The sequence below is a fragment of the Alternaria postmessia genome (assembly GCF_024291825.1).
Source record: "Alternaria postmessia strain BMP 2775 chromosome Unknown scaffold_12, whole genome shotgun sequence".
Classification (NCBI taxonomy): Eukaryota; Fungi; Ascomycota; class Dothideomycetes; order Pleosporales; family Pleosporaceae; genus Alternaria; species Alternaria postmessia.
Window position 1 is genome coordinate 371,263 of NW_026260085.1, and position 25,389 is coordinate 396,651.

The window sequence follows — 25,389 nt, forward strand, 5'->3', positions numbered from 1 at the left end:
AGATACTATGGCCCATTCCAGGAGATGTCTGATTATGGTCCTCAATTCTGCGACGTCCGCAATCCTGACGCCAGAGGCAAACACAAAGCTGTCTCATGTCCCGATAAAATTCTTACAGCCTTCTGCCAGCTAGGTGCTCTAAGGCTGAGGGCTCGCCGTTGTTTGATTTTCTTTTTTGATGTCAATCACGCCTACATCATGGCTGAGGCGACGCAAACGCTATCGCTCGAAGATGATACGATACACGAACCCGGAGATGAGGTCTGGATGGGCCACTCTGTTATTCCTCGTGATGTTGCCTGTTGCGAGACTACCGTCAATCTTCCATCATTTCCTATCTCCGCTGCTGCAGATAGCGACATCAAGAAGAGCGCGTTCGTAGTAAACGACCTGACCAAGCACCCGGACCTATCTACGAGGCCGTACGTCACTGACTTTCCCAATGGTCGTTTCTACGCCGGTGTACCCATAACTACGCCATCTGGCATCAACATTGGCGCATACTGCATTCTTGACGACAAAGTCCGAGATGGGGTTTCGGATAAGGATCTCATCTTTCTGCGCGACATGTCGAAAACGGTCATGACCCATCTCGAGGCTGTGCGTGCTCTTGCCGAGCGGGAGCAAACCAATCGTATGGTGGCTGGACTTGGAGACTTTGTGCGTGGAGGGACTTCAGATGCGGGTCGTACAACGCCGTCAGCAACCCATACACCTCCGAAAAGGGTTGACGTAGAAGCCCAAAACACCCACGCTGCTGAGTATCGCCTGCCCGATGCATTGGTTGATGTTACGGAAACGTCCTTCACGCCATCTTCGCGGTCGTTAACGGATCACTTTGTTGTTCAGCATCAACCAAGCCCACTAGCAACCCATGCCGAAGTATTTGAAAAGGATGCTGTTTCTCTACGACAATCAAGCGAATACAGCAAAATCTCTTCTGCAAATCATCAGAAACATGGTTCACCCGATCGATTGGTGCGGACAGATGCTGGAAGTGTACCAAACTCTAGTGCGTCTCCGATGGGAAACTCAATGGTTCGTCCACTGCCTCGTCCGCAAGAGATTGCCGACGATCCAAAGAGTACGTATCAGCGTGCTGCTGAAATCCTTTGTCAATCGCTCAACATCAATGGAGTTGTCTTTCTCGACGCGTCCGTTCGAGTGTTTGGCGGGTTGAGCAATGACCAGAATGCTGAGTCTGTCGAAGGCAGTACTGCTGAGAGCGGCGATTCTACAGGCACCTTTTCACATTCAGAATCTGCAGCTGAGCCACGAGTCAAGCGCGCAAGAGTCTGTCAGGTGTTGGGTTGTGCACAAACTGTGCGTAATGATATGCCAGGGATGAATCATCCCAGAAGTCTGCCTCCCAAAAAGTTGACGGAAGTATTCTTACGTAAGCTTATGAATCGTAATCCGCGAGGAAAAGTCTGGACTTTTGATGAACACCTCAAAACGCATTCGGAAGATGGCTTCTCTTCGGACGAATCTGGCGCTGGTATCGACGCTGCTGCAGCGCTGTCACCGAGCGTTCAGCAACGTAAAGCCACCCGTAAAGATCGGAAGAGTGACGGAGAAATTTTGCAAGCGGCATTTCCCGGTGCGCGATGCATAGCACTCAGTGGCATTTGGGATTATACGAGAAAACGGTGGGCTGTTGCGGGTCTGTACTGGACTCTTGATCCGTTCAGGACTTTTGCCAAAGAAACAGAGATGAAGTTCGTTGCTGCCTTTTGTGACATCATCGTTGCTGAAACCAAACGTCTTGAAGTGGTTGGGACCGACAAAGCCAAGTCAGACTTCATTTCAAGCATATCTCACGAGCTCCGCTCCCCGCTGCATGGTATTCTTGGATCATGCGAGTTATTGTCGGACCGCGGGCTAGACGACACAGCAATGACGTTTCTTGAACAAATAGATTCATGCGGACGCACGTTGCTTGAAATCATCGAGCACTTGCTTGATTTCGCAAATATTAAGAGTCGGCGGTTGAGAAAGGGTTCTGCCAAGGGCTCAAAAATCAGTCGGAAGTTTTTACCACCTACCGGAAGTTCTTCTGCCGATGATCTAGAAGCACTACAAAAGAGCGTGGCATTAGATGCTCTGACCGAAGATACCATCATATCCTCTATATACTCATTTTACTACGGCCAAAGACTCCACAAGGACACTCACCCATCGGTCATTCTTGACATTGACCGTTCTGACTGCAAGGCCTGGACATGCAGCTTAGCGACAGGCGGCTGGAAGCGGATTTGCATAAACCTCCTCACCAACGCACTCAAGTACACACCTTCCGGTTTCATTAGGGTCTCTCTAAAGCAAGAGCCCAAGCCAGGATCACGTCGGCGCTTCAATGCTTTGCTTACTGTCTCCGACACTGGTATAGGCATGTCGAAGAAGTTTCAGAACGATCGTCTTTTCCATGACTTTGCTCAAGAAGATACGATGTCCGATGGTTTAGGTCTTGGTCTGCACATGGTCTCACGAATTGTACATGCAATGGGTGGCAGGATCGAAGTCGTAAGCAATGGAAAGGGCACAGGCACTTGTGTCACTGTACTTGTGCCGTTAGAGCATAGCCAGAACAGTTCGCATCGCAGTGACTCTTGGGACAAGGGAATTGTAACTTCCCCAAATGTCTTTGGAGTCCTGAAGGCCGGTCTTGTCACAGGGACAGAAGTTCCAACAGATTTTGAGAATTCTTCGACAACAGCACTATCTTCATTAGCGATCGCTTCTGTCGAAAACAATCTCAAGTTCATGGGCGTACATTTCGAGCGATGCAAGTGGCAAAGCGTCAGTTCATACGACCTGATAGTCGTTATGGAAGCTGAACTAGCTGGATGCCTTGCAACACTACGAAACAGCAGTGCTACGGATGATCTCCATGCAAAGAATGCCGACGGTCTTGCTCCTGTGCTTGTTATATGCAACCATAATTCAAGTGCACGGATACTACGAGACTCGTGGGCAACGGACGATCTCCGGTTTCATGTAGCCATGGAACATGTTGCTCTCCCATGTGGCATCAAACAGATCACTCAAGCAATCTCATCCGCTTTACGTCAGCACGAGAAGCTTAAGATGGCAGGTTTGGACATAGTAGAAGCTTATCAAGAGTCTAGAAGGGAGAACTCAGCGGACGATGTGGCACTACGTGACATCAGAACTGAGAGTCAACCCCAACTGCGATCGTTTGGCCCAGTAAGGGCGACGACTGATATTACTTTTGTAGAGCAGGCCTGGGCTCATCCAACGCGGTCGACTCATAAGTCAGCACATGTGCTTCCAGTACATTCGTTGCCAACAGAAGCTCGGCTGTTCCCCTCATCGAGACATCGCATATCGGCCCCCCAGGCTGGTCTGGACTCACAGGCTGCACGGAATTTGGGACTGGGTACCCCGTCAACCGAAGTCACATCTGCACTCGGACTTCCCACCCAAATTCCAATCTTACTACTTGTCGATGACAACGACATCAATCTCAAGCTTCTCTCTACCTTCGCTAAAAAGTACAAGTACTCGCATATCCTCGCGCAGAACGGCCAGCTTGCTCTTGACGCTTTCGAGAACGCTCACAGAAATCTTAGCTCGTGTAACAGCAACGGAGCGGAAAACGTCCGCATAGTAAGAACCGGTATGCCAAATACAATCATTATGGACATCAACATGCCTGTCATGGACGGTTATGAAGCCGTTCAGCGGATCCGCTCCTACGAGAAAAAGCATCGTTTAACGCCATCCAAGATAATTGCTGTAACTGCTTTACAGTCGGAGGCTGCACGAGTCGAGGCGATTGGTAGTGGCTTTAATATGTTCTTAAGCAAGCCGGTTAAACTGAAGGATCTAGCGAAGCTTATCCAAGTGGGTTGATTTTGTATGTCAGCAATCTTCTTGATTGTTACAAGGTAACAAGGAAGTGTTCCTCCTTGACGCAGGTCGCATGGCAAGAGACTATCGGTCATTCGCGTCAGAAAGAAAGGATCAGTGCGGGGCGCTGATCATTTGATTTGACATCCCGCCAAGGCTTGCCATCCGAGATGCCAGCCCTAGATGGGATGGCAACACCGTAATAATGTTCTTTCTAATGTTAGGGGTATAACTGTATTATTTATAGATTGTTTATATCTTTCACCCTCTACCAAATTTACTACTATAATAAGATCCACAATTTATCACTATCCCTTTAGTTCTAGTTAGTAAAAGATCAGTCAGTGCCTAGCCTTGCAGTAAGATTCTCGCATTGCGTAGGCCGTTCTCACTAGCATTACAATCCTTATCGTCGTTATCGTTAGGTTTCTTTACTGTCACCTTAGTACTAGGAGATATTAATGGCTTTTACTATAAGCATAGTAATTGTTAGCTAGTTTCTGCATAGTAAGGGAAACCCGCGACCGAGTTGTATTTATTAGACTGAGATCTCACTTCAGGATCTAGACAGGGATGTTGGGCTAGGTGGGGCTGTGACTATGGTACGTCTTATACGACCTGACTGCGCCACACTAAAGAGACCGCGTCTTAACAAGACTTCCCGCCTTCGACTTCTTCCCTTCAGCGCATTACTACTCTGCCAGCTTGATCCCATCTGCCAAGCCCGCAATACTTGATCACTAATTGCAAGGGCGAAAATTATTCGCATTCGAAATTCATCCTTTACACCACTCAAGCAATGACTGATAACAACGAAAATAACTTCAACACGCAAGTGCTTGCCGCTGTCGAGTCTAACGACCTCGCTACCCTACAAAATATGCTGTCGACACGCGACGCCGAAGGTCCTAATGCTTTGCACCGGGGTCAGGGATTGACCGAGGCCCTCAGCACAGCATTGGAGCTAGCCCAGTTCGATATAGCCGAGGAGCTTTTCAAGCGTGGTGCTAGGTGGGGTGATAGCACCATCATGTACGTCTCGGAAGGGGCACGTGAGGGAAACGGGTGGAATACGAAAGCCATCGATGTCGCGATAGCGCACGGTTGGGATGTCAACGAGCACTTTGACCATCTTGGCAGCGCTCTTGTGTAAGCCTTTCGCTACCCTTCTCGAAACCAATTGACGCGCAGAAAAAGCTGAAAGGTAAACAGACTCCTTGTCAGTGCGACGGAGACAGGCCCAGAATATCCCGATGGCGATACAGCTGCCCTGAAAATTGCTGCGCATCTATTATCAAAAGGCGCCGAGGTAGACGAGGGTACCCAGACGTGCAACAACCCACTAGAATTGGCCTGTATGCATGGTGATAGGCATATGGCAGCGCTATTATTGGCACATGACGCATCGCTGGAAAAGGCGCCTAAGGCACTCCTCAATGCTGCCGAAAACGGCAACATTGACATAATGCAGCAGTTGCTAGATCACGGCGCTGATGTCAATGCACACCCGTATGGAAACTTGGAGACAATTCCTGCGCACCGACAGGACAAAGGCTGGGGCTCTGCGCTACATTGTGCTGTTAAGAACCACCGTACTGAGGCAGTCTCATTTCTCTTAGAGAAAGGTGCGGACAAGAAGTACAGAAACAAGGTGGGATTGACGGCTTTGGATCTTGCTCGCGAATTAGGACAGGAGGACATTGTGCGGTTGTTAGAGTAGAGTGATGACCACTTATGCTATAATCTATCCTCAACGGCACTGTTCACCATTTCTAGTGCCCGAAGAAAGATATCTGCAGGCTACTGAGGATGAGTCAGCGCCTAGGCTTGTATTAGTCTCCAGGGGACGAGACGAGTAATCAAGAGTCTGATGCTTGAGATGGGTATCGAACTTAAATTGTAGCAATTAAGCCTATGATGGGTCGCTGACGCCAGGGTATCGAGTATGATACGTTTACAATGAAGAACGTCTAACGAAAATTTTATAAGTATTAATTATAGTAGAATCTATAACGCAAAGCGGCTTAGAGAGGGGAGCGCGAGTTGTGCGAAGACTATAAAATAACGTTTTCACTTATTGTCTAAGAAACAAAAACATACAAGCAACTAGATTACTGACGCGCCTTTTGCAGCTGTAACTGTATCTCAGAATAAAACCATTCACTCAATACATTTCTTCCGGTTGTGACCATAAGGTAGTATTCCTTGGTGAAAATGCCAACGCTGCAGGCGCATACTCGATAGCTTTCAAATAGCGACCTGTCTGTTCTCAGCCGCAATGGATTCTTCCTCACCAAGCAACTAACAGCCGAAAAGTAATTTCAACCAGTTCAAGCTCCAAGAGTACGTCGCTCCGCCTTTGATACACACATGCCTCTCCACGACCAATCCATCATGCAAGCTCACGAAGAAGCCCTAGCCTTACTTACGAGCGCGCCTCAGAAGACGTCCAGTGTATCAATGGAGACCCTCTCGAGTATCTATGGCGCACCAGAGGGATGTAGTCTATTACGTGAGTCTGTTGATACTATCCAGCGCAAAACAATTCTGGAGGAGCTCTCCGAGATCTTGCATCTGCGTGGTCGTTTGCAGCAGATGGGCGCTACGTTCTCCGACAAGGGAGAGATGCTGACCTATGGGAACCCATTTTCACCCAAAGAGTTTGAAGCCATGATACGTCTCGGTCCATTATACGATGATCAGTGGAAGTCTTTCTTCATTGAGACCTACGAACCGTCTGACAGTGGAGGTAAGAATGCGCAACTGTGGGCCGGTTTACGTACCTTGAAAAGACTTCTTCAGAATGAGGGCGTAGTGTTCGGCCGACAGCACCAGCGGTATTCTTTTGGCGATTCAAGCACGAGACTACGAAGGTTGTGTTGCGCGTATGATGAGTTACGGAATGCATGGCTATTAATGCTACGAACAAGCCCTCCAGCACGAAATGACGTACAGCTATCGACCCTTCTTGGAGAGGAGTCGTCGAGCGAGAGCGACTCAGGATTCAGCAACGATGATGGCCAAAGGTTGACCGGAACAGTAATTCTTGATACGGAAGCGCCCCGAGACATCACCAGTCGACCTTTGATTCGGCATCACCGCAGCAGTAGCGTCCCACACAATATTGGTTGGCGTTTCAGTGACGATTCCATACCGAGGTCTCGTAAGGATGCCGCCTGGATATTTAGTGACGACTTGAGCTTGGTACCAGAATGGAGCGATGTTGAACAGGCCAACGCTCAGGGCCTGCAAGATGCGTCGTCTGTGCCGATATCCAGGAACTGTAGTCCCAAGCGAATCAACGCCTTACATGGAGATGCCAGACTAGGTACAGCTCCATCATTCTTTCCCACCAATTCGTTACTACAAGGCGCATCGCCATTACAAGTAAGCCACACAGCTTCTCATCTTACCCAATCGCGCGCGATACCGCCGCTGAAAAACATGAACGCACAGAGCTGGTCAATTCCTGGCGATATCGTGTCGAGCTCAGTGCGAGACGAGGTGATGTCTGGAGATGTAGCGAAGGCAATCCCAGTACAAGAGGCCGCCAAAGAGGACAGAAAGCATAAGACATGGAGTAGAGTACGCCGCTGGTTTCGAAATCCTTTTAGCCGAAAGTAATTTAGTGTGTCGATATGATCCTAAATTGGCGTGGCAAAGCGCTCGTAAGCTACAATGACGCTCGGGGATACTTAGGTGGCTGTGAGCGATCGGTAGTGGTGTAGTTCCCGGTATCCAGCGTCGCCCTATAATAGTAAATTCGCAGATAGATGTCGTTGAATCGCACATCGATGATCAATCGCTCCATCTGTTCTTGTTCCGCCTTTTTCTTTTGCCGTGGTGATCCATACTGCCTAAGACGAGCAGCGGAATGTTCTGCAATTTTCTGACTTTCAGCGTCGAAGTGACAAGATGTGTCATGAAGCCTCTTGAAGATGAGTTTCTTCACATAGGTCGCCTAATTCTTTGGTTCTCCTGCAGTAGAATGTCGTTCAGGCTACGTGATTGTTATGCCTTGCAATAGCATGCGACTCGAACACGTAGGGCTCCGAAGCCCGTACGTCGTTGACCGATCATTGCGCCGTTGGCAGGTCGGCAGCAGATGTCCATCATATCATTTGGAATGCAGCACTCAGGTCCCTAGTCAAAGATGCATAGAGGTACGATCTGATAGATGGGGAATCGTGGACGCGAAGGAGAGGAACGTGTAACGTCATCATGTAATTAGCGCATAGTCAGCGCTATGCCGTGCTTTCTTCCGGCCGCATCACCACTGGAACTGACAAACACCTCACATCTTCGCTTCCAGCGAAAACGACAAGCACCGCCATACCATATAGGCCAAGATCTTATGCACCAGCAGTTCTTACAAAGCCAGACCAAAGGAGCCAGCGCTTTTTTCGTAGTTATCGTAACAGTGTCTGAGCCTGTTGTTGCCTCCCTGCTCATCCGATCGTTCGTGTCGAACCTGTATCGCGCGTTTACCTTTAGCAATGGATTTGGAAACGAAGAAGAGACAGGTGTCAAGAGTCTCTCAGGGATAAGTCTAATCTCGTTCTTTCGCGATGCAAGCCAAATATGGCTTCGCTGCCGCTATCGATAGTCACGAGGTACCTTGCACATCAGTGTCGCCCTTCGTTCCCGAACGACGAGTGCGATGTGGCTCCCATTTGGACGCTAAAGCGGTCGCCAAATCATCTACTGCGGTATGCTTCTTGGTATCGACCTTCATGGCATTAAGTCGATCGCTCACATCCTCAACGCTGACTTTGTGGATTTTGCGGTCACTCAAAACTGTTGACGGGGTAGTTTGATCTGAAGACGGGTTGTTCGAGGACATTCGTCACACCAGTTGGATGAATTCACATGCAATGTCTTCGTTCGCCTGTAATGTACGTTTCTACACGCGAATCAGATCGTCAGGATTTGTCATGACGCCCTTAGCCTCTCTCTCACGACATGCGATGAGGCCGTGATCTGCGTCGAAAACTTACCGTTGTAGCCTGCTCAAGTTCACCACAGATGCCTCGAAAATCTAGAGCTTATTAGTCGTGGCAATGAAAGGGAAGGTTGGAGGGGAATATTACGGCGCACCCACACTACTGATTCGCGCAATTTATTGTACGTGCGGAAGGAGCCCAGGGAAATTTTCTGAGCAGCCTTATGAGATCTTGTCACGAATGTATGGATTCTGATCCTCCTCCTTGATGTTCGACAAACGCCCAAACAACCAACGCCGCTTACCGCCAGCCCGTCAGCCCGTGTCCAAAGCAAACGCGTACAGTCTGCCCCCATCCAGTCACTTGTAGGCATTTGGGTCGTTGAGTCTCCCTTGCTTGCTCTGCATCAAGCTTGACTCCCACAGACATTATCGTCTCCGCCAATAACAATGAATACATCATCCCGACAAATGGCGACCTTCTACACCGGTTCAGACTCATCGTCACTATATAGCGAAGACGGCGACAGACCTGACAGCAATCCGTTAGGCACACAATTCCACCATCGGTCGTCCTTCGAGCCTGACATAGGAGGTTTGCCTTGTGACGATGCACGAGACTTTGATAGGACTTCTTCGTCAAATACAAGGGGGCTCACAGGTTCAGGTCTAAATGATGGTCAAGGGTTGAACCTGGATGCTTCCGGCAATTACACGCCTGTTTGCCGCTTGGAGACTCAACAAGAGGCTAGAGCACGTCGTTCCCAAAGCGTGACCGAAGAAACACCTCTGCAACACAATATCTGGCGGGATACTGCCCTAGATGAGTCTAGAACATATTTGCAGCGAATTCTGGCAGAGCACGATGCTACTAATGAGGGCTCGAGCTCAGACGAGTCTCGGATGCAACACCAGGTCAACGCGGAACCTAGTGCTCGACATGTAGCGCTCGCTAGTCGCAACATGTGTTCGATCAATTCGAACGCCGGCTCTTTACGACACGGATGCGGAACCCTCTTGTCAACGACGTCGCTTATTTCAACTGACTCTGGAGAGCACACTGAGGTTTCCTACCAAATTGATGGATACCGCAACATGCCCCAGGACGATACGCATACTTTAGAAACTACGGAGGATATCTTCCAACCAGTAACGCCCAGGCCTCGAGCGTTGACACTTTCAGACACTCCCTCTGAACTGCATCTCCATAGCTCCAGCTCACTTGCGTCGGACGGGTCAGCACACCAATCTACCGCACTATCAGGGCTCGATGGAGCTGACGTGGAGTCTGGCAAGCTTTTGTCTACCGGAGCGCCCGATCAACGGATCCAAAGATCAACTCGTTACTCGTCGCTCGCGGCACGACGTCAAGGACGGATTGACTGGAGGCATTGCGCCTTGTTGTCATCATCTGGGCGAATGTACGGCCTTGGAGATCTTGAAGAAGGATACGTGGCCGGTCGCTATGTGACAGTGACCAAGGAAGATGCGCAACCAAAAAAAGAGAAGCGGAAAAGAGACGCATGGAGGCGTGTATCATGCTTCTAAAGACTGACATTGGTGATTGGGCGCGTGATGTTTCCTGACACTGAGCCTAAAGAAGGTGGTATCAGACGACTGACTGTTTGTAGGCTCGCAAAGTAGCGGAGTTCTAGAAGGAACAACGAAACCTTATCATTCTACTCGTATATGATAATTATGTTGGCAGACGCTTGGCATTCATCGCCCGTCTATCGTATTGACGTCATGGCCACAGCGAACCATGACTCATATGTGATGCCTGTTTCGCCGGCTGCAGGTGAGCATATAAAGCCGTCTTTGAGACTATACAGTACACGTGATGACCTCTTGGCGCGGCGTTTCACCTTAGTTCCGGCAGTTGCAGCCGAATTTGGTATGCGCACGGGCCCAGCACCAACTTCTGGCAGTAGCGACTGTCCCTCACTCTTTCACATCACCTCTTCTCTGACAACGACAACATTCTACGGCGTGCCAGTCGCGTTGTGGATCATTGATGATATTTTCACAGCGGCGATCGCTTTCATGCTACAATGAACCCACTCGCTATTGAATATATAGCGCTAAGTGCGAGACAGCGATTTACTTTTCCCATCAACTACAGTAACAATCTGGGCAGCTCATTCCGATCCGTGGCAAATTCGAATCCTGATTCTACCACTAGTCGCAGAACCTCATTCGATTCCCGTGGTTCAACCTTGTGCTTCGAAAGTCAGCCAACGCATACGTCGCGGGATCTTGAAAGCGAGAAGTCTCCAGGAATGACGACATATTACCATTATGACTCTGACGGCAATGTCACGGCCTCCACCTCTAGCCCTGCTGCTGGATTTTGCACAGGTAGCCCTTTGGCATCGGACGCCTACGAACGGCAAGGCGACGTTGTAGGAGCCTTCCTTGCACGTCGCAGCATGATTTACCCCGCATCAGGCGCCCCAGAAGCACAGGAGGTATATAGGTCTTCTTTCTACCCAGCCGTAGCAGCCTCCAAAAGCGGCGTACATGGCGAGTCTGTCGACCAAAGCCATCAGTTGAGTGAGGGAGACGAGGGTTCCACCTACACAGCTGGCTCATCAGCTAAGGCTTCCCATACGCTTGGCTGGGCAGGCTGGGCATCCCAATCAGGTGTGCCGCGACCGTATACAAATCCTGAGTACATTCGCCACCTGCACACCCTACAGAGTTTGCTCCCTTATCTTCAACCTGAGCGGAAGCTCAATGCGTTGAACGGTCCGGTGGTAGACATCATTGAGCAAGACACAGGGTTTGCTCTGGCTTATCGGGTTCCAAAGAAGATGCTGGTCCTCTTCCTTGGTCGTAAAGTGGTCAACAAGTTCATCCGTACCATACACCGTGAGGACGACGAGAACTGGAAAGGTGCACCAACCTCTCAAGAGATGAATTTACCCAAAGGAGTGGCTAGCCAGGCTTCTATGAAGATCCTTGTAGCTTGGATGTTTCGGGCCTGCCAATACCAAACCATGGGTACGATGAAGCAGATCCGTATCCCAAGGAACACTTTTGCGGCCTGCTCCTTGGCGAGGACTATGGAGCTTTTCGAACTTCACAAAGATGCCTTGCGGGTTGATCATTACATCGCTGCAACCCACTTTGCTCGGCCAATCTTTGCTAGTGAATTGGAGACGCTTTGGAATTGCCTTGGGAAAGGGAGCAGGTACGTTTATGCGGCGATCAATGTAGTTGGTCGTAGACTTCGTGCATTTGATGCCGGCAGCACTGGAGAAGACTCACTGGGAATTGATGCCAATATGTTGGCCATGCTCAAAGAACACCGTGACCTTGAAGCGCGGGTGCGTGATCTCAAGTTGAACGAGCAGTACCGACCCTATTTCAGCACCCAGTGGATCAAAAGATTGAACGACAAGCAGCACGACAATCGAGACCGAAGGTTCGACAAGACGTATAATCATCCTAGTGAGCCATCATCGAGGGATTTTCGGCATGAAACACTAGCGGAGGGTTCCAAAGAGGAGCCACAGCCACTGGGGCTAAGGACTACAGCGCGCAAATTCGCCGTTCTGCGAATCGTCCCCGAAACCATAGATTTGGCGAAGACCGACGTCCAAAGGTGCTCAGAATCAAATGAGGATGCCAGATAGCATCAATGGTAGAGGTTTAGGCAATTGTGCCACAGTTGCCTTTGGCTCACAGCGGCATCGCTGCGTGCGCGATATCGCGACGCAATACCACGGAACATCCCATCGGACACCTGGTACTGCAATGGCCCATAAACGACGAGCCACGCGTACTTACCGCGCTACCGTCGCCACCATAATTGAGATTATCATACACAAATGGACCGAAACACCACCACAATTCTTTCACGATCGCGACAGTTTCTTTGGCGATCCCAGCGGCATCCAAGTATTCCAGATTTGAGGTAGATGGCATTGCTATGCACAATGAGTTCCCCACCTTCTCGCTGAGCAGGGTAGAAGGTCTGAGGGCTTTCAAGAGTGCAAATGATTCCGAAGAATATTCTTGCATAGTATGGCGTGGGTGAGCTTTCGAAACATTCTGCTTGAGAGTCGGTGGAGACTGTCTTTCATGAGTATGAGGCGTGTGGTATAGCACAAAGCTTGTTTGACAAGTGTATTGACAATATCTAAATGGAATTATTTACAAGAACAGGCGTCCTCAGAACCTAGCACCATCCATTGCACATCCCCTTCTTCCTCGTAGAACTTTTGCATCATCCACACATCTTGAGCTTAGAAGTAGCGGCCAAGAGCGCGGCGGAACTTGGAAGAGCTGTTGATGCACTGAGAGTACCATTCGTTGCTCTTCACGCAAGTCGCAGGAGCCTCGCACTCGGTGGGACCGGTGAAACCCTGGCCACCGCACTGCGCGTAGAGTTTGGCAGCACCGGCGGATGAACCAGAGCCAGTGGGAGCGGTAGGAGCAGGCTTGGCAGCGCCAGCGGTAGTAGTAGCAGCAGGTTTGCTCGATGCCGCAGAAGTGGGACTGGAAGGCTCGACAACCTTTTCAGCAACAGGAGCAGACGCAGATGCGGTACCGAGGTTTGCGGGACCAGCATTGGCCTTGACGTGGGCGGCGACCTTGCTAGCCTCCAGAACTTCAGGAACGTCAATCTTTCCAAGCTGAGCAATGAAGCCAGAAGAGGAACCAGGGGCCAGCTCGCCGCTGGCAGAGTCGACGCTGTTCTCAAGACAAGCACGGCCAAAGGGAGCAGAGCAGGCGTCTCCACCCTTGCTGACGAAAGACGCGACACCAGCAGCGTGTTCAGTGTTGGGCTGGTCAACGGCGACGAATGCGTTACCCTCGACGAGTGCACTAACACCATCGTAGGCATCGAAAGCATGACCCTTCATGTTCTCAAAGAGGTTGTTGATAGCGTGGAAAGTGCTGCTGACACCGTCTTGGCCGAGCTTAGGCGCACGACCAGATACATCGTGGAAGTAGTTCTTGTCGAGGGTGAACTTCTCAGTCTTTCCAATCATCATCATCGTCCAGTAGTGGTTGTCGTTGCAGGTAGCGGACGTGGTGGTGACACCGTCGAACTCGTTGTTAGAGAGGGTGGCCTCGGAGCCATCATAGTGGCTGACGACGAACATACGTCCGACGAGTGAGAACTTGCAGTGGTCAACCCAGATCTTGGTGTTTCCTCCCTGCATATCAACAGCGTCACCTCCCCATACGACGCCGGGGTTGATGTTGGTGAACTCGACGCCCTGGATGATAACGTTGCTGGCGTCTTTGGCGATGGAGACACCCTTGCCCTTGATCACACCCTTTCCGCCAACGCCGAGGATAGACTTGTTGGATCCAATCTTGAGCGCGGTCTCACCGGCTGCGTCGTAGGTGATGGAACTGACGGGTGTCATCTCCGAACCACCGCAGGAGAGGTCGCCCAGGTAGTACTGTCCACCGCCGCTCTTGGCTGAGCAGGTGGACTTGTCGCAACCAGCACCAGTCGCGGTCTTGCCGGTAAAATCGAACTCCTTGTTGAGTACAATAACGCGCTCGGTGTCATCGGAAAGGTACTTCTCGAGCTCCTCGTTCGTGGTTGGGGTGACAGCGGCAGCGTCTCCTCCACCAGTTGCACCGGCACCGTAGCCATAGGCTGTACCAACAACCGACTGGGCAGATGAGGTGGCAGCCGCGGCCAGAAGTGCAATGATCTCGAAACGCATGCTGTAAATTTGGTACGCGAGGTTCAAATGGGACGGGGTTCTGTGATATTTTCGAGAAAGTAAAGAACGTTCACTCAGACCAGCCGAATATTCCGCTCAAGGTGTTCAACGAGAGAAAATGAGAGAATAGTCAAGAGGTAGTTGATGAGAGAATGTGTAAAAGAATGTATCGAATGACAAAAACCGATATCGCGAGCAGATCAGATACTATTATACCTATTGATGGATTTGCGCCAGCTTTGCATCCCGCAAGATTGAAGGTACGTCGATGCATCCTTCCCGCAACGGCCATATTTCCAAAGTCGTTATGGCATGAACCAATATCGTGGATGTTTCAATGCTAGTGCCTGTCTGGTAGCGGATGATGTTTCAAGCGCACCGCCACGCATGCGCCAAGCCGGTCATTTGGCATCGGTGCGCTTGTCAATACCAGATCTGGCGTTCTTCATACAGTGTCGTACGGCGCGAGGATGCATTGGGTTGCATCCGATGTCTTGGACGTGGGGAGGAGCGGAAACGCAAGGAGGATGAAACATCTGACAAAGCTGGCATCGGTAGCGAACGCCACACTTGTTTTTAGCGTCTCCAGCCACGCGAACACGTTTCTTTCATGGATGATGGCTAAATTCCCCCACGCATCAGAGCAACACAGAAAAGACGAATTTTGTGGGGGAATTTAACCGTCTTGTCACCAAGAGATGCGCAACACCAGGAAACTAGAAATACCATGATGATCCGGTCGGTGTCATGCTGAAGCTTGCCCAGTCTTGACATACGCCGCACCCTGGAAACGCCCACTTCTCCTGCAATTTACACGTCTCCACATATCCACGCATCAAGAGCGGTCACCATCAGGGGATCAAGTTCGCTCCGGAGCATTTCTTGTATGCACGTCTAGCGCTTTCTGCCTACATAGCATTTTGCTTTGGATGTCCTTCACGTGCATCCGCTCCCTTTCCTAGGTCGTCTCGTTGGCGAATTCTTCCCCTTGAGGTGTCGTTTCAGGTAAACAATCACATTTTTGCAAGCTCACAGTAATGCGTAGCGATAGAGATGTGAAATCTTGACACAACCACATTTCGCGACAACTGCACGTCACTGGTAATGCTCACGTATGATGTTGCCTACTAAGATACTGCATGACCCGTCTAGCTGCGTTGGCCACCTCGTGTTGTACCAAATCATTGCTGTGTCACAACCTTCAACGATATCGTGCCTTACCTATATGAAGAAATATATCTTCGATCAGGTCAACCTCTGCACTCCTATTCTCTTCCAGGAACACTATAGCTTTACTGTCCCTAAACATGTGGTTCTCTTCCGAGAGTTCGCGCGATGAATTCATTCGTAATTTCCAAAGGCAGCCGGCTCACCTCGCGACAACGGTGCAATTCGGGCAGTCCTCACAGCCAGGTATTCATATGCCCTGTCCAAGAGCAGCACCGGGAAGAATGATGGAAGATCCGATGAACGAGCATGCTTCCCGCTCGCAGAGGTACTATAGTAATCAACAGTTGCGACCAGACGTGCCAGTGTCTCCGCAGCCCACTGCTGAAGACATAGCACGCCGATCACGGAGGTTTAGACTCCGACATGATGAATTTGCAAGAAGGGAACCCGGATTGAGCCGACCCGGAGTTACATATTTGGAAGACATTACGCCTGACTTGAACCACCCGTCGCCGTCGCAAAGTAACGCAGTTAGCCACGCACAGGGTCCTTATGATGACACTGATAGCCCTGGCCATGCTCATATCAACGAACAACCTGGTGAAGGAGACATAGACATCCATTTGACGCGCGATGAAAGCAACGACAAGAAGCAGAGCTTGAGGGAGGACTTCGAGATGATAAGATATGAGGATGACCTGACCGCAGACTTTGAAGAGGTCGACCGAGACATACCGACGGCCTTCAATGGAAAACCACCAAAATAAGAGTTGTAGCCATGGCATTGGTCGTTTTGTTTGAGGAAGGGGACGGAAAAAGCGATACGACATGGTTTATTCGCTGACTAGAGCTCGTAACAATAGAGTAACAGTTTTCAGGGTAAGTAAATAATACATGGACCTCGATGCGGTCACTCATTGAAGTTTTGGTGACATGAATTTTTTATCGTGATCGATGATCCAATCACCAGGACAACAGTACATAACGACCAGGGTCATTCACTCACAATACTCGTGTCCGTTGCAGCTGCCTACTTTCCCGCGAGTTCTTTTATCCCTTGCACATTGCATTCTATCAACTACCTTGTGTAGATCAAAGAACCAAGTTTCCTTCTCATCACAAAGTTACAGGTCCAACTCGCGTTCACTACTAACTCCACTGTACTAAACATTATACCAAAATGGCAGATCCAGATCTAACTTGGCACTCTCCACAAATGGCAGAGGTCCGCCACCTACGAGAACGAGGACGCGCGCGAGCTGAAGTTCAAGTATCTCCACGAACGCCTCGAGGCCACAAACCTGGTCATAATTTGGCGACTCAGGATCGACAGCGAAGCAGTGACCCCCTTCGCTATGAGACACAGAGCACCCCGTATTGGGACGATGCCAACGGTGTTATCCACAACATGCCCAGTGCCCAGTCTCAGAATGCAGCACCGCCCCATGCCCAGACCATGAGTGGAGAAACACGTGAGACAAAATATCGAGAGCCAAACACCCCAGTTCGGCTCCCGCGTCGAGCTACCTTCAATAATCCTTATCTCGAGATCGTCGGTGATGGACCATATGGACGTAACCAAGCGATGTATACAGCAGCAGGTATGGCTGAGGCCGAATCTATAGGAAAGAGGTCCAGAAGGAGAGATTTCACTCCGTACTTTGATGCAGCAGACGCAAGGAATAGTATGGATCTGTGCAGCTCGAAAAAAGAAGGGTTCCGTCATGCTCTCGCGAAGAAAGACATGAATCAGAAACAGCGCCAGAATACAATAGAAACCATGAAAGCAGCTACTGCAAAGCGCGGTAAGAGGCACACCGAGAGGACGAGCGAGCGGAGAGTTCCTCTTGGAGCTTCTAACAAGATACGGCATCCTACTGCGCCCGAGTTCAAATCGAAGTTTGCTATCCCAGCATCACCAAAGACACCAAGAGCGATAGCAGTCCCCGCAAGCAGACCGGCAAGCTACCAGTGGCCTGACACATTATCCCCGGTCCTTGAAGCACCCTCACCTTTGAAAATCTCCTCTAATAACGAGCCGGAAACTCTATCTAAACACAAACGCACATCCACACTGGACCGCATACTCAATCTACGTGCCGAAGAACAAGCAAAAGCCCTCGCACAGCTCCAAGGCGAGCGCTATAAGCCCAGCAAGACCAAGGTAACTAAGCAGCACGCGCCGGACGCACTTACCGATGGTAAAAGTGGTTCCGAAAGCCAGCGTATAGCTCATTTTAACCTGCATAAAAACAAACAGCAAGCCTTTGAGTTCATTGCCTCGCCAGTATCTCCGGTGAGTCAGAGGCGGAAAGACATCAGCACGATTTCTGATGTAATTGCTCCAGATAAGACAGCTAGTGCGGGTAGTAGTGTGTACAGCGGCGACGATAACACTGAAGAAGACGAGATTGACAGACTATCAAAAGCCATAGCAGGGCTACAAACATTCCAATATCTGACACCCCCGTCGCTGAAAGAGGCTGAGTTCCCGAGAAGAAGCGCAATGCCTGAGGGTTTGGACATGAGTAAGATTGGAGCAGGCAAAGAAGAATCAAACAATGGAAACGAAATGCAACAGGTGTCCCGGGAGAAGAGCCTGGAAGAAGCACAGATAGGGCTATTGGAGTACTTCAATTTCTCCCTTGAGGCAACTGAGACAAGCAAAGCGGACGCGCAGACGCCAAAGACGAGCTCATCTCAAAAGTCCTTTACGACGGCGTCGACAGGAGATTACGAGCGGGTCGGATCGCAAGAGAAGCTTGGACAGGACCAAAATGGCGTGAAGAGGCGGTGGTATAGGGGCTTTCGGAAGGTTTGAGTGCAAGGTTACAGGTTAACAGAAACTCATATGGCGGAGAGATCAGGTCCTTCTCGAGTTGAGAAGTCAGCCTGGATTATATCAGCTTTGTTTAGGGTGAGTTTTCTGGATAAGACTCTCAGCCATGGCGTGTTGAACCAGCACGAAAACGGCAATGTAACTCTTGAGTTCATGAAAGCCATACTCGCCATGTCAAGGAGTGCAAGGTATCATGTTCAGGCGCCTTTCTCTCTTTCTTTCATCTCTAATAGATACTAGTGGTGCGTGATGATGCCGTGAGCCATGGCATATGATCTCAGGGCTGCGATTTATATCTGATAGTTCTACTCGTTGAGTAAGGTCAGGTCAAAATCCACCGACAACCATAGTACCACTCTCTGTTCTCCGTTGTCCATCATCATGGGGTTCATGGTTGAGGCGCACCGGCGAAGGCCGAGGTTCAGCTCCGCCTGGCCTGTGCTCCTTTCCCCGCAAAGCGACTCTCCAAGCAGAGCAACTCCACGACTGAGAGCAAGCGAGTCATCAAGATGCGCGTCCCGAAGCTGATGTTTATATCGCAAGCTTCTGGCTTTCTCTACGCTATCCAGAGACGTCCAAATCGCTGACGCAGCAACGAGCCATCATCAGCAGCCTCCGCCAACCATACCTTTTGACGGAGACTCCGCAATGTCGCTGTCTCACACGATGAACTTCTCGATTCCTGATGACTTGAAGCAATATCTCGCCGATCTTGACAAGTTTATCGACGACAAGATTACTCCTCTTCAACACAAAGACGATAATAACCGCTTCTTCGATCACCGCCGCGAACACGCTCGAACCGATTGGGATAACGGCGGGCTCCCGCGCAAGGAGTGGGAGGAGTTATTGGCAGAGTCGAGGAAACTGGCTGATGAAGCTGGCTTCTACAGGCTGTCGCTGCCGAAGCAGTACGGCGGACAAAACAGTGCCGATGGGCGAGGAAGCAACCTCTGGATGGCCGTGATCCGGGAGCATCTCGCGGCAAAGGGATTGGGTCTGTTCAATGACTTGCAGACGGAGCATTCGATGGTCGGAAATTTTCCCGATGTCATCATGCTCATGAACTTTGGCAACGAGCAGCAGAAGAGGGATTTCATACCACTGCGACTGGAGGGCAAGTTTAGGATGACGTTCGGTTTGACGGAGCCTGGTCATGGCTCAGACGCGACACACATGGCGACTAAGGGGCGACCGGAGACGAGAGACGGTGTGAAGGGATGGTTGCTGAACGGCTATAAACGATGGCAGACTGGGATGCACCACGCGACACATTGCTCCGTCTTTGCGCGGACATCAGGAAAGGATGGCGAGATAAAGGGCATCTCGTGCTTCGTGGTACCCATCGATACGCCGGGTTTGAAGGCAGAGTCGTATGAATGGTACGTCATCAGTCTTATAGCAACAGGAGTCGCTTGCTAATGTTACGCAGGACGCTCAACATGCCCACCGATCACGCGACCGTCTCCATCAAGGATGTCTGGGTACCCGAAACCGCCGCATTGGGTCCCATCCACAACGGCCTCGGCGTCGCGCAAGCCTTCGTCCACGAGAACCGCATTCGGCAAGCCGCCTCGTCGCTTGGTGCAGCCGTATACTGTGTCCAGCAGTCGGTCGAATACGCCAACGAACGCGCGCCCTTCGGTACCCCGCTCTCGCACAACCAGGGCATACAATTTCCGCTTGTAGAACTCGCGACCCAATGCGAGATGCTGCGACAATTGATACGGAAGACTGCGCTAGAGATGGATTCTATGCCGCACAATGAGATTGAGAAGAAGATTGGCGATAAAGTTTCCATGTGTAACTACTACGCCAACAGGCTGTGTACGCAGGCCGCAGACCGCGCGATTCAGGTCCATGGCGGTAACGGGTACTCAAGGCACTACCCATTCGAGCACATTTGGAGACATCATCGCCGGTACAGAATCACTGAAGGTAGTGAAGAGATCCAAATGCGGAAGGTAGCCGCATATCTGTTCGGTTTCGGTGGGAGGAAGAGCCTGGTAGACGCTACAAAGGCCGAGTCGAAGCTGTAGACCTTTTGCCAGATATAGCTCTAGTCATAGGAAACTACGAAGCCACTTGTTGAAACCAGGCATGGCGTCTTTTTCTGTGATTACGGGTAATAGTACCACGATCAGTAAAAACCACACGAATAAAGCTGCCACCCACAAAAGGGTTGATCGAAGTGTAACACTCTTTGGCGGCAACGGCAATGGTTTTGACAGCGGCTCGCTCCTGGATGCAGCTGCCCTTTCGGATTGCGGAACTGGTGGAAGTGGTTTTGAGTGGTTTTGTAAATCCAATGGTCTAGGTGCGACGCGTCTAAGCGGTGCTTTTGAAATGTTCTCAGTCTTGAAGGTCTTCGGTGGTACGGGTGGCCGGTCATCTTGTGCATGCAATCTTCGATTGCGCAACCGTTGGTCGCTCAGTTCAATTCCAGACATGGCTAGCCTTGAGAGAGGCTAAAGGAATCCTGAGTGTTGAAGTAATGATGTTGGGGAGGTCCTGAGAGCGTCAGAGGACAAACACTGGAAGGGGAAGAGGCCGGATATAGGCTATGCTCAATAAAGCCTAGTGCATTGCCAACGAGATGCTAGCGGCAATGTACTTGACATCCCTCAAGCATCGACTCATCTTTCAATACACGAGCATCTCGCTCAATGAAGCGCCAATTCATGGGGCACAGACTCATCACGATTACAGGGCCCTCCAAACATCTTCTAACGCCAGTACTTAGAGCAACCTAGACACGATATCATTGTACGCGACGAAATCAAAGTTGATCTTGGAACATCAATACAACCAAGGTAATGCTCCACCGTATAGCTAACATTGCGTTACTATCGTTGTCGGTGTGAGTGTGGACAAGGAGTATCTGTTCCAGCTCCCGCATCATCCAGTGGCGGCGAGAGGCGACTCGCTGGACACTTGATATCGCGAGTTGTCGTTGGTGGTCAGTTCGTCAAGCCATGTGCCTTTCTTCCGGTTTCTCTCTACAAAACTTTTTCGGTGAATGATTGCGGTAATCTTGTCTACATTCCCTCCTCTGCGATTCATTTGTCAGCTTTGCCTTGAAGGTTCCTGGTCTTTCCTCCACCTATTTTCCTTCGCGAGAGCATGAAGCTTGTTCTACCCCTCTATCAGTACCTTTTCAATCATTCTATTCTGTACCTAAACCGGGTTTCCCTCCACGGAACCTTTCTCTATAGGAACCTCTGATTGGGTTCCGTCGATTTCCAGACTAGCGCGACCGGTACATGAACTATCGCATATGTTGCACTCTCCTTTGTGCTGTTCGTCGCCACTACTACGGCCCAGTCCAAATTTGATGTCTTCTCCCGGCCCAGACACAACACCATGCTCTTCGATTAGGAGTTTTGTCTGATGCCAAGGCTCACTGAGCGGAAGATGGCTCGTATGAACATAGCCCTCGAGCTGTTGTGTCTGAATGCTCTCTTTTTGGCCGTCATCTACACTCTTCAGGATGTAGGAATCCGTGCTTTCGACTAGACCCGCAGACTCCGTTGATGCATCACTTCTGTTAACAAAGTAGTCGACTGCGTTCTCCGCAACCGCCGCGACAGAACAAAGTGGTAAGTAGCCATGCGCTTCATATGGTGTCGGGTTAGGAGAAAGCATCTGACTATGCTTTTGCATTGAGAAATAGTCGCCACTCGACGCAGTCTGACCATCATTCCGGCAGTCGCGAAGTTCCTCGACGGGTGTGAACGTGCGCATAGCTATGAACCCATGAAAGGTCTTGGGCGTGCAATCTGACCATCTCGAAGGACTGGATGTGCACTCGCGGTGCAGTGTAGACCGAGCTGATTGTGAGAGCGAGATATGTAGTGGTGAGTTTTTTGGAGAAGACGATGGTGTCGATGCGGCTGCCATATTCGCTTGTAGGTGTGTGGTTGTGAGGATCAGGAGAACCAACAAAGAGGGCACAGGTTTTTGTACGGCCATTTGTGCTGACAAACACGTCATTTGGACATGTTCATGCCACCATGTGTCTGGCATTCCAAAGCCGCATTGCGTCCTCACCAGCGTTGTGACAAACGCTATGCCGCTTCAAGAAAGACGTGTTGTCCAATGTTGCACATTCATATCAACTGAATCTGTCAATATGCGCATCTTTCACTGCTTCTTATTCTCGCTCGTTATTCATATCGCACCTTTGGGTTCCCTGACTGCGCGCTTCACTCCTTGAAACTCTATTACCCGCCTTGCTGACGTGTAACGTTATTTCACTTCCACAACGCTCGCTGGTAAAATCGTTTCCTACAGTATCAAGTCCTACCTCTTCAAGATGTTCCCGAATAACCATAGCACGATTACATGTAATTGTCTTCCATTGCAACCATGACCGATTTCGACCAATCACTGCCAAACGTACCTCCAGGTATTGACCCTGAAGTTCAGGCAAAAATTGATACACTCCTCGCGCAGCATCCGACAGCAAAAATTACTAGAACGATTGCTGGGGGGGTTGAGGATAATGATAGTATTGGTTCATATTTTGGCCCTACAACCGCACTGCCTCTTGCTCCTTCAATACCGCGATCCACTCTTTTCAAGCGAGCCATATCCTACATAGCCAAGTATTTCTCTGCCTCGCCCACGATTATCGAGTACCCCGACGCAGAGATCAAAAAGTAAACTCAAGTCTGCGTCAAAGCGCAAAAATGTTTCGTGTCGAGTGTACCAACACAGGGTCTGGTTGTCAAGGTTGCAGCTGTTCTCACTGAATCCAGCCCGACTGGTGTGAATGTAGGAGAGTATGGACTTGAAGAGAAACCTGTAGAGATCCTGGCAAAGCACAAGCGCGTCAGGGAGATTAAGAGAGGATCAGGATGCTATGTTGTGGAGCACGCATATAGGAAGGAGATCAGAGTCGCTTTGGCGAGGCTGAGCAGATAGAGGATATAAGATTACTGTGTGAAAACCGTTCAATAGTACTAGGAACTGCAAAATATCATGGCTAGACGCCGCTCAAAATTCTCGAATTTGATTCTTCTGCTTGACACAACGTCGATTCATGCGTGGCGGGACAGCTTGTGTAGCGAGTTGTTTTTCTATCTGAACCCTCGGCATTAGCCTAATTAGGGTGATTACACAAATCCAAACTATATGTGCTTTTGTTCCGCAACTGTTATTCTTTGTGTATGATAACGTCTAAATGAAAAGATTCCGGTGTTGGACGCGCTGTAATAGGATTTGCGTCCAACTACGGGACAGCTGGGCTCCAACTATTACAGAACCGACTTTCAATTTAGAAAAGAAGCAGAATGAAACACCAATTGTAGCACACTCCAAAGCCACACTTATAATAGGTTCAGGGGTTCGCCAAACTAACAATCAGTCACACAGCCATCCAGCGGCAGCAAAAGGAATCTTAAGCTGCGATCGGTTCGCGACCTGAGGGCGTTGTGCATTTCTTTAATTAACTACATTCCGACACCCTGACTTCTTGCTTCTCTCCTTAAACACTACTAATACTCTCGTTCTAGACCTCGCAAATGGAAGGTCGCCCTCCTTTTGCCACATCCGCACACAATACTCAACATCCAACATGGCAATCACCTCTTAACCTCTATCTTAGAATCTCCAGTCTAGCATGAAGGAACCGACGATCCTTCGGGAAACGTGTTGGCGCAGTGTCCGTTGAAGCATGAGGTCTGGCAACCAGCATTGCCACCACATCCAGTCCAGCAGCCGCAGTATGCAGAGTCACAACCGAGAGCTCGAGGCTACAATCGCGAGAACGACATAGTTAGTTTGGTTGTCATAGAAGGATAGAGGGGGTATCTGGGTTAAGAGACTTACAACCAAGGCTTCGCCCTCTGGCCTAACGGGGGTAGCGATCGCTACAGCAGCGATAGCAAAGGCGAGAATGGTCCAGCGCATTTTGATTGATTGAGCTGGAAACACGTAGTGCTGAGAGAATGTAGAAATTTATTGATTTGAATAAGACGGGAGGTTGTGTGTGTGTGTATGTGTGTGTATCAAGTGACATCTACGTTGAAGGGGGCGTTTTGACAGCCCTTATGAAACAAAAGTGTATTCGGAACGATTCCCATCGTACATCATATGGGTACCACGTTTGTACGACAACCTTCCGAATCATGCTCCTGACTAGATACTTTTTGTCAATCGGGCCCTCTCTCATGTCCGTGAGATTTCTTGAACTAGATTATGTGGAGGGGCACAAAGACACGAAAGGACCGAATGCGCAACGTTCGATTAATCGACGTAGATCGACCATAAGTGCTGTCTGATTAGCCGAAGGCTTCACTACCCAGATACCTATCCTTCTCAATGATTCGAGCATTACCAGTCTTTGAAGGGTTGTCATACGGGGATCTGCTGTCAGGGTGACGCAAGAGGGGCATGATCAGGCAGGTAGACCAAAAAGCAACTTTGAGGAGCGTGACTAAGACAATGGGCCTTGTACTGATGAGTCCAACGAGTCCAGCAGAAGAGTGGTACATGGTCGTTACGTGGTATAAGATCGAAGACAACAAATCACCGAGACTGGAGGTCGTTTTTAGAATCCAACGTCCGCGCCGACTCTTTTCTACCTACGGCCCTTTTAGAGGTCCATCTGCATGCCATTTACTACTAAATTAGCTGTTACGAATACCGTAATGCAAACCATGCAGTCCAACCGAGAACAGGATTTGAAGGATTGTCGTTCTTGGCCTACAAGATTTTGCGTCACGCAAGAATAGACGTGAGCTCAGCTCATATTGTGGTCATCGCACGGCGTTATTAGTAATGAGGCTCCCGACGGCGCTTGGCCTTCGTCAGTTTGTTTATGTACCTTACTAATTGTGTTGAGACGACAGCGGCAGTCAAGGACAGTA

The 25,389-nt window shown here is 49.9% G+C and overlaps 6 protein-coding genes across 6 annotated transcripts; all 6 read left to right on the top strand.

The window, feature by feature from the left end:
* Positions 1 to 198: 198 nt before the first annotated feature.
* On the top strand, positions 199 to 3,876 carry J4E82_003013 (uncharacterized protein; the record flags this gene model as incomplete). The annotated part of the gene is made up of 1 exon (XM_051729304.1): positions 199 to 3,876. One exon carries the CDS (start codon positions 199 to 201, stop codon positions 3,874 to 3,876), a length of 3,678 nt encoding a protein of 1,225 aa, XP_051591019.1.
* Positions 3,877 to 4,672: 796 nt separating this feature from the next.
* On the top strand, positions 4,673 to 5,593 carry J4E82_003014 (uncharacterized protein; the record flags this gene model as incomplete). The annotated part of the gene is made up of 2 exons (XM_051729305.1): positions 4,673 to 5,022; positions 5,086 to 5,593. The coding sequence occupies 2 exons, from the start codon at positions 4,673 to 4,675 to the stop codon at positions 5,591 to 5,593; spliced, it is 858 nt and encodes a 285-aa protein (XP_051591020.1).
* Positions 5,594 to 11,244: 5,651 nt separating this feature from the next.
* On the top strand, positions 11,245 to 12,453 carry J4E82_003015 (uncharacterized protein; the record flags this gene model as incomplete). The annotated part of the gene is made up of 1 exon (XM_051729306.1): positions 11,245 to 12,453. One exon carries the CDS (start codon positions 11,245 to 11,247, stop codon positions 12,451 to 12,453), a length of 1,209 nt encoding a protein of 402 aa, XP_051591021.1.
* Positions 12,454 to 15,929: 3,476 nt separating this feature from the next.
* On the top strand, positions 15,930 to 16,445 carry J4E82_003016 (uncharacterized protein; the record flags this gene model as incomplete). Its single annotated transcript, XM_051729307.1, has 1 exon — positions 15,930 to 16,445. The coding sequence occupies one exon, from the start codon at positions 15,930 to 15,932 to the stop codon at positions 16,443 to 16,445; it is 516 nt and encodes a 171-aa protein (XP_051591022.1).
* A 413-nt stretch (positions 16,446 to 16,858) lies between these two features.
* On the top strand, positions 16,859 to 18,499 carry J4E82_003017 (uncharacterized protein; the record flags this gene model as incomplete). The annotated part of the gene is made up of 1 exon (XM_051729308.1): positions 16,859 to 18,499. The coding sequence occupies one exon, from the start codon at positions 16,859 to 16,861 to the stop codon at positions 18,497 to 18,499; it is 1,641 nt and encodes a 546-aa protein (XP_051591023.1).
* Positions 18,500 to 19,183: 684 nt separating this feature from the next.
* On the top strand, positions 19,184 to 20,556 carry J4E82_003018 (uncharacterized protein; the record flags this gene model as incomplete). The annotated part of the gene is made up of 2 exons (XM_051729309.1): positions 19,184 to 19,899; positions 19,950 to 20,556. 2 exons carry the CDS (start codon positions 19,184 to 19,186, stop codon positions 20,554 to 20,556), a joined length of 1,323 nt encoding a protein of 440 aa, XP_051591024.1.
* Between the last annotated feature and the right edge of the window lie 4,833 nt (positions 20,557 to 25,389).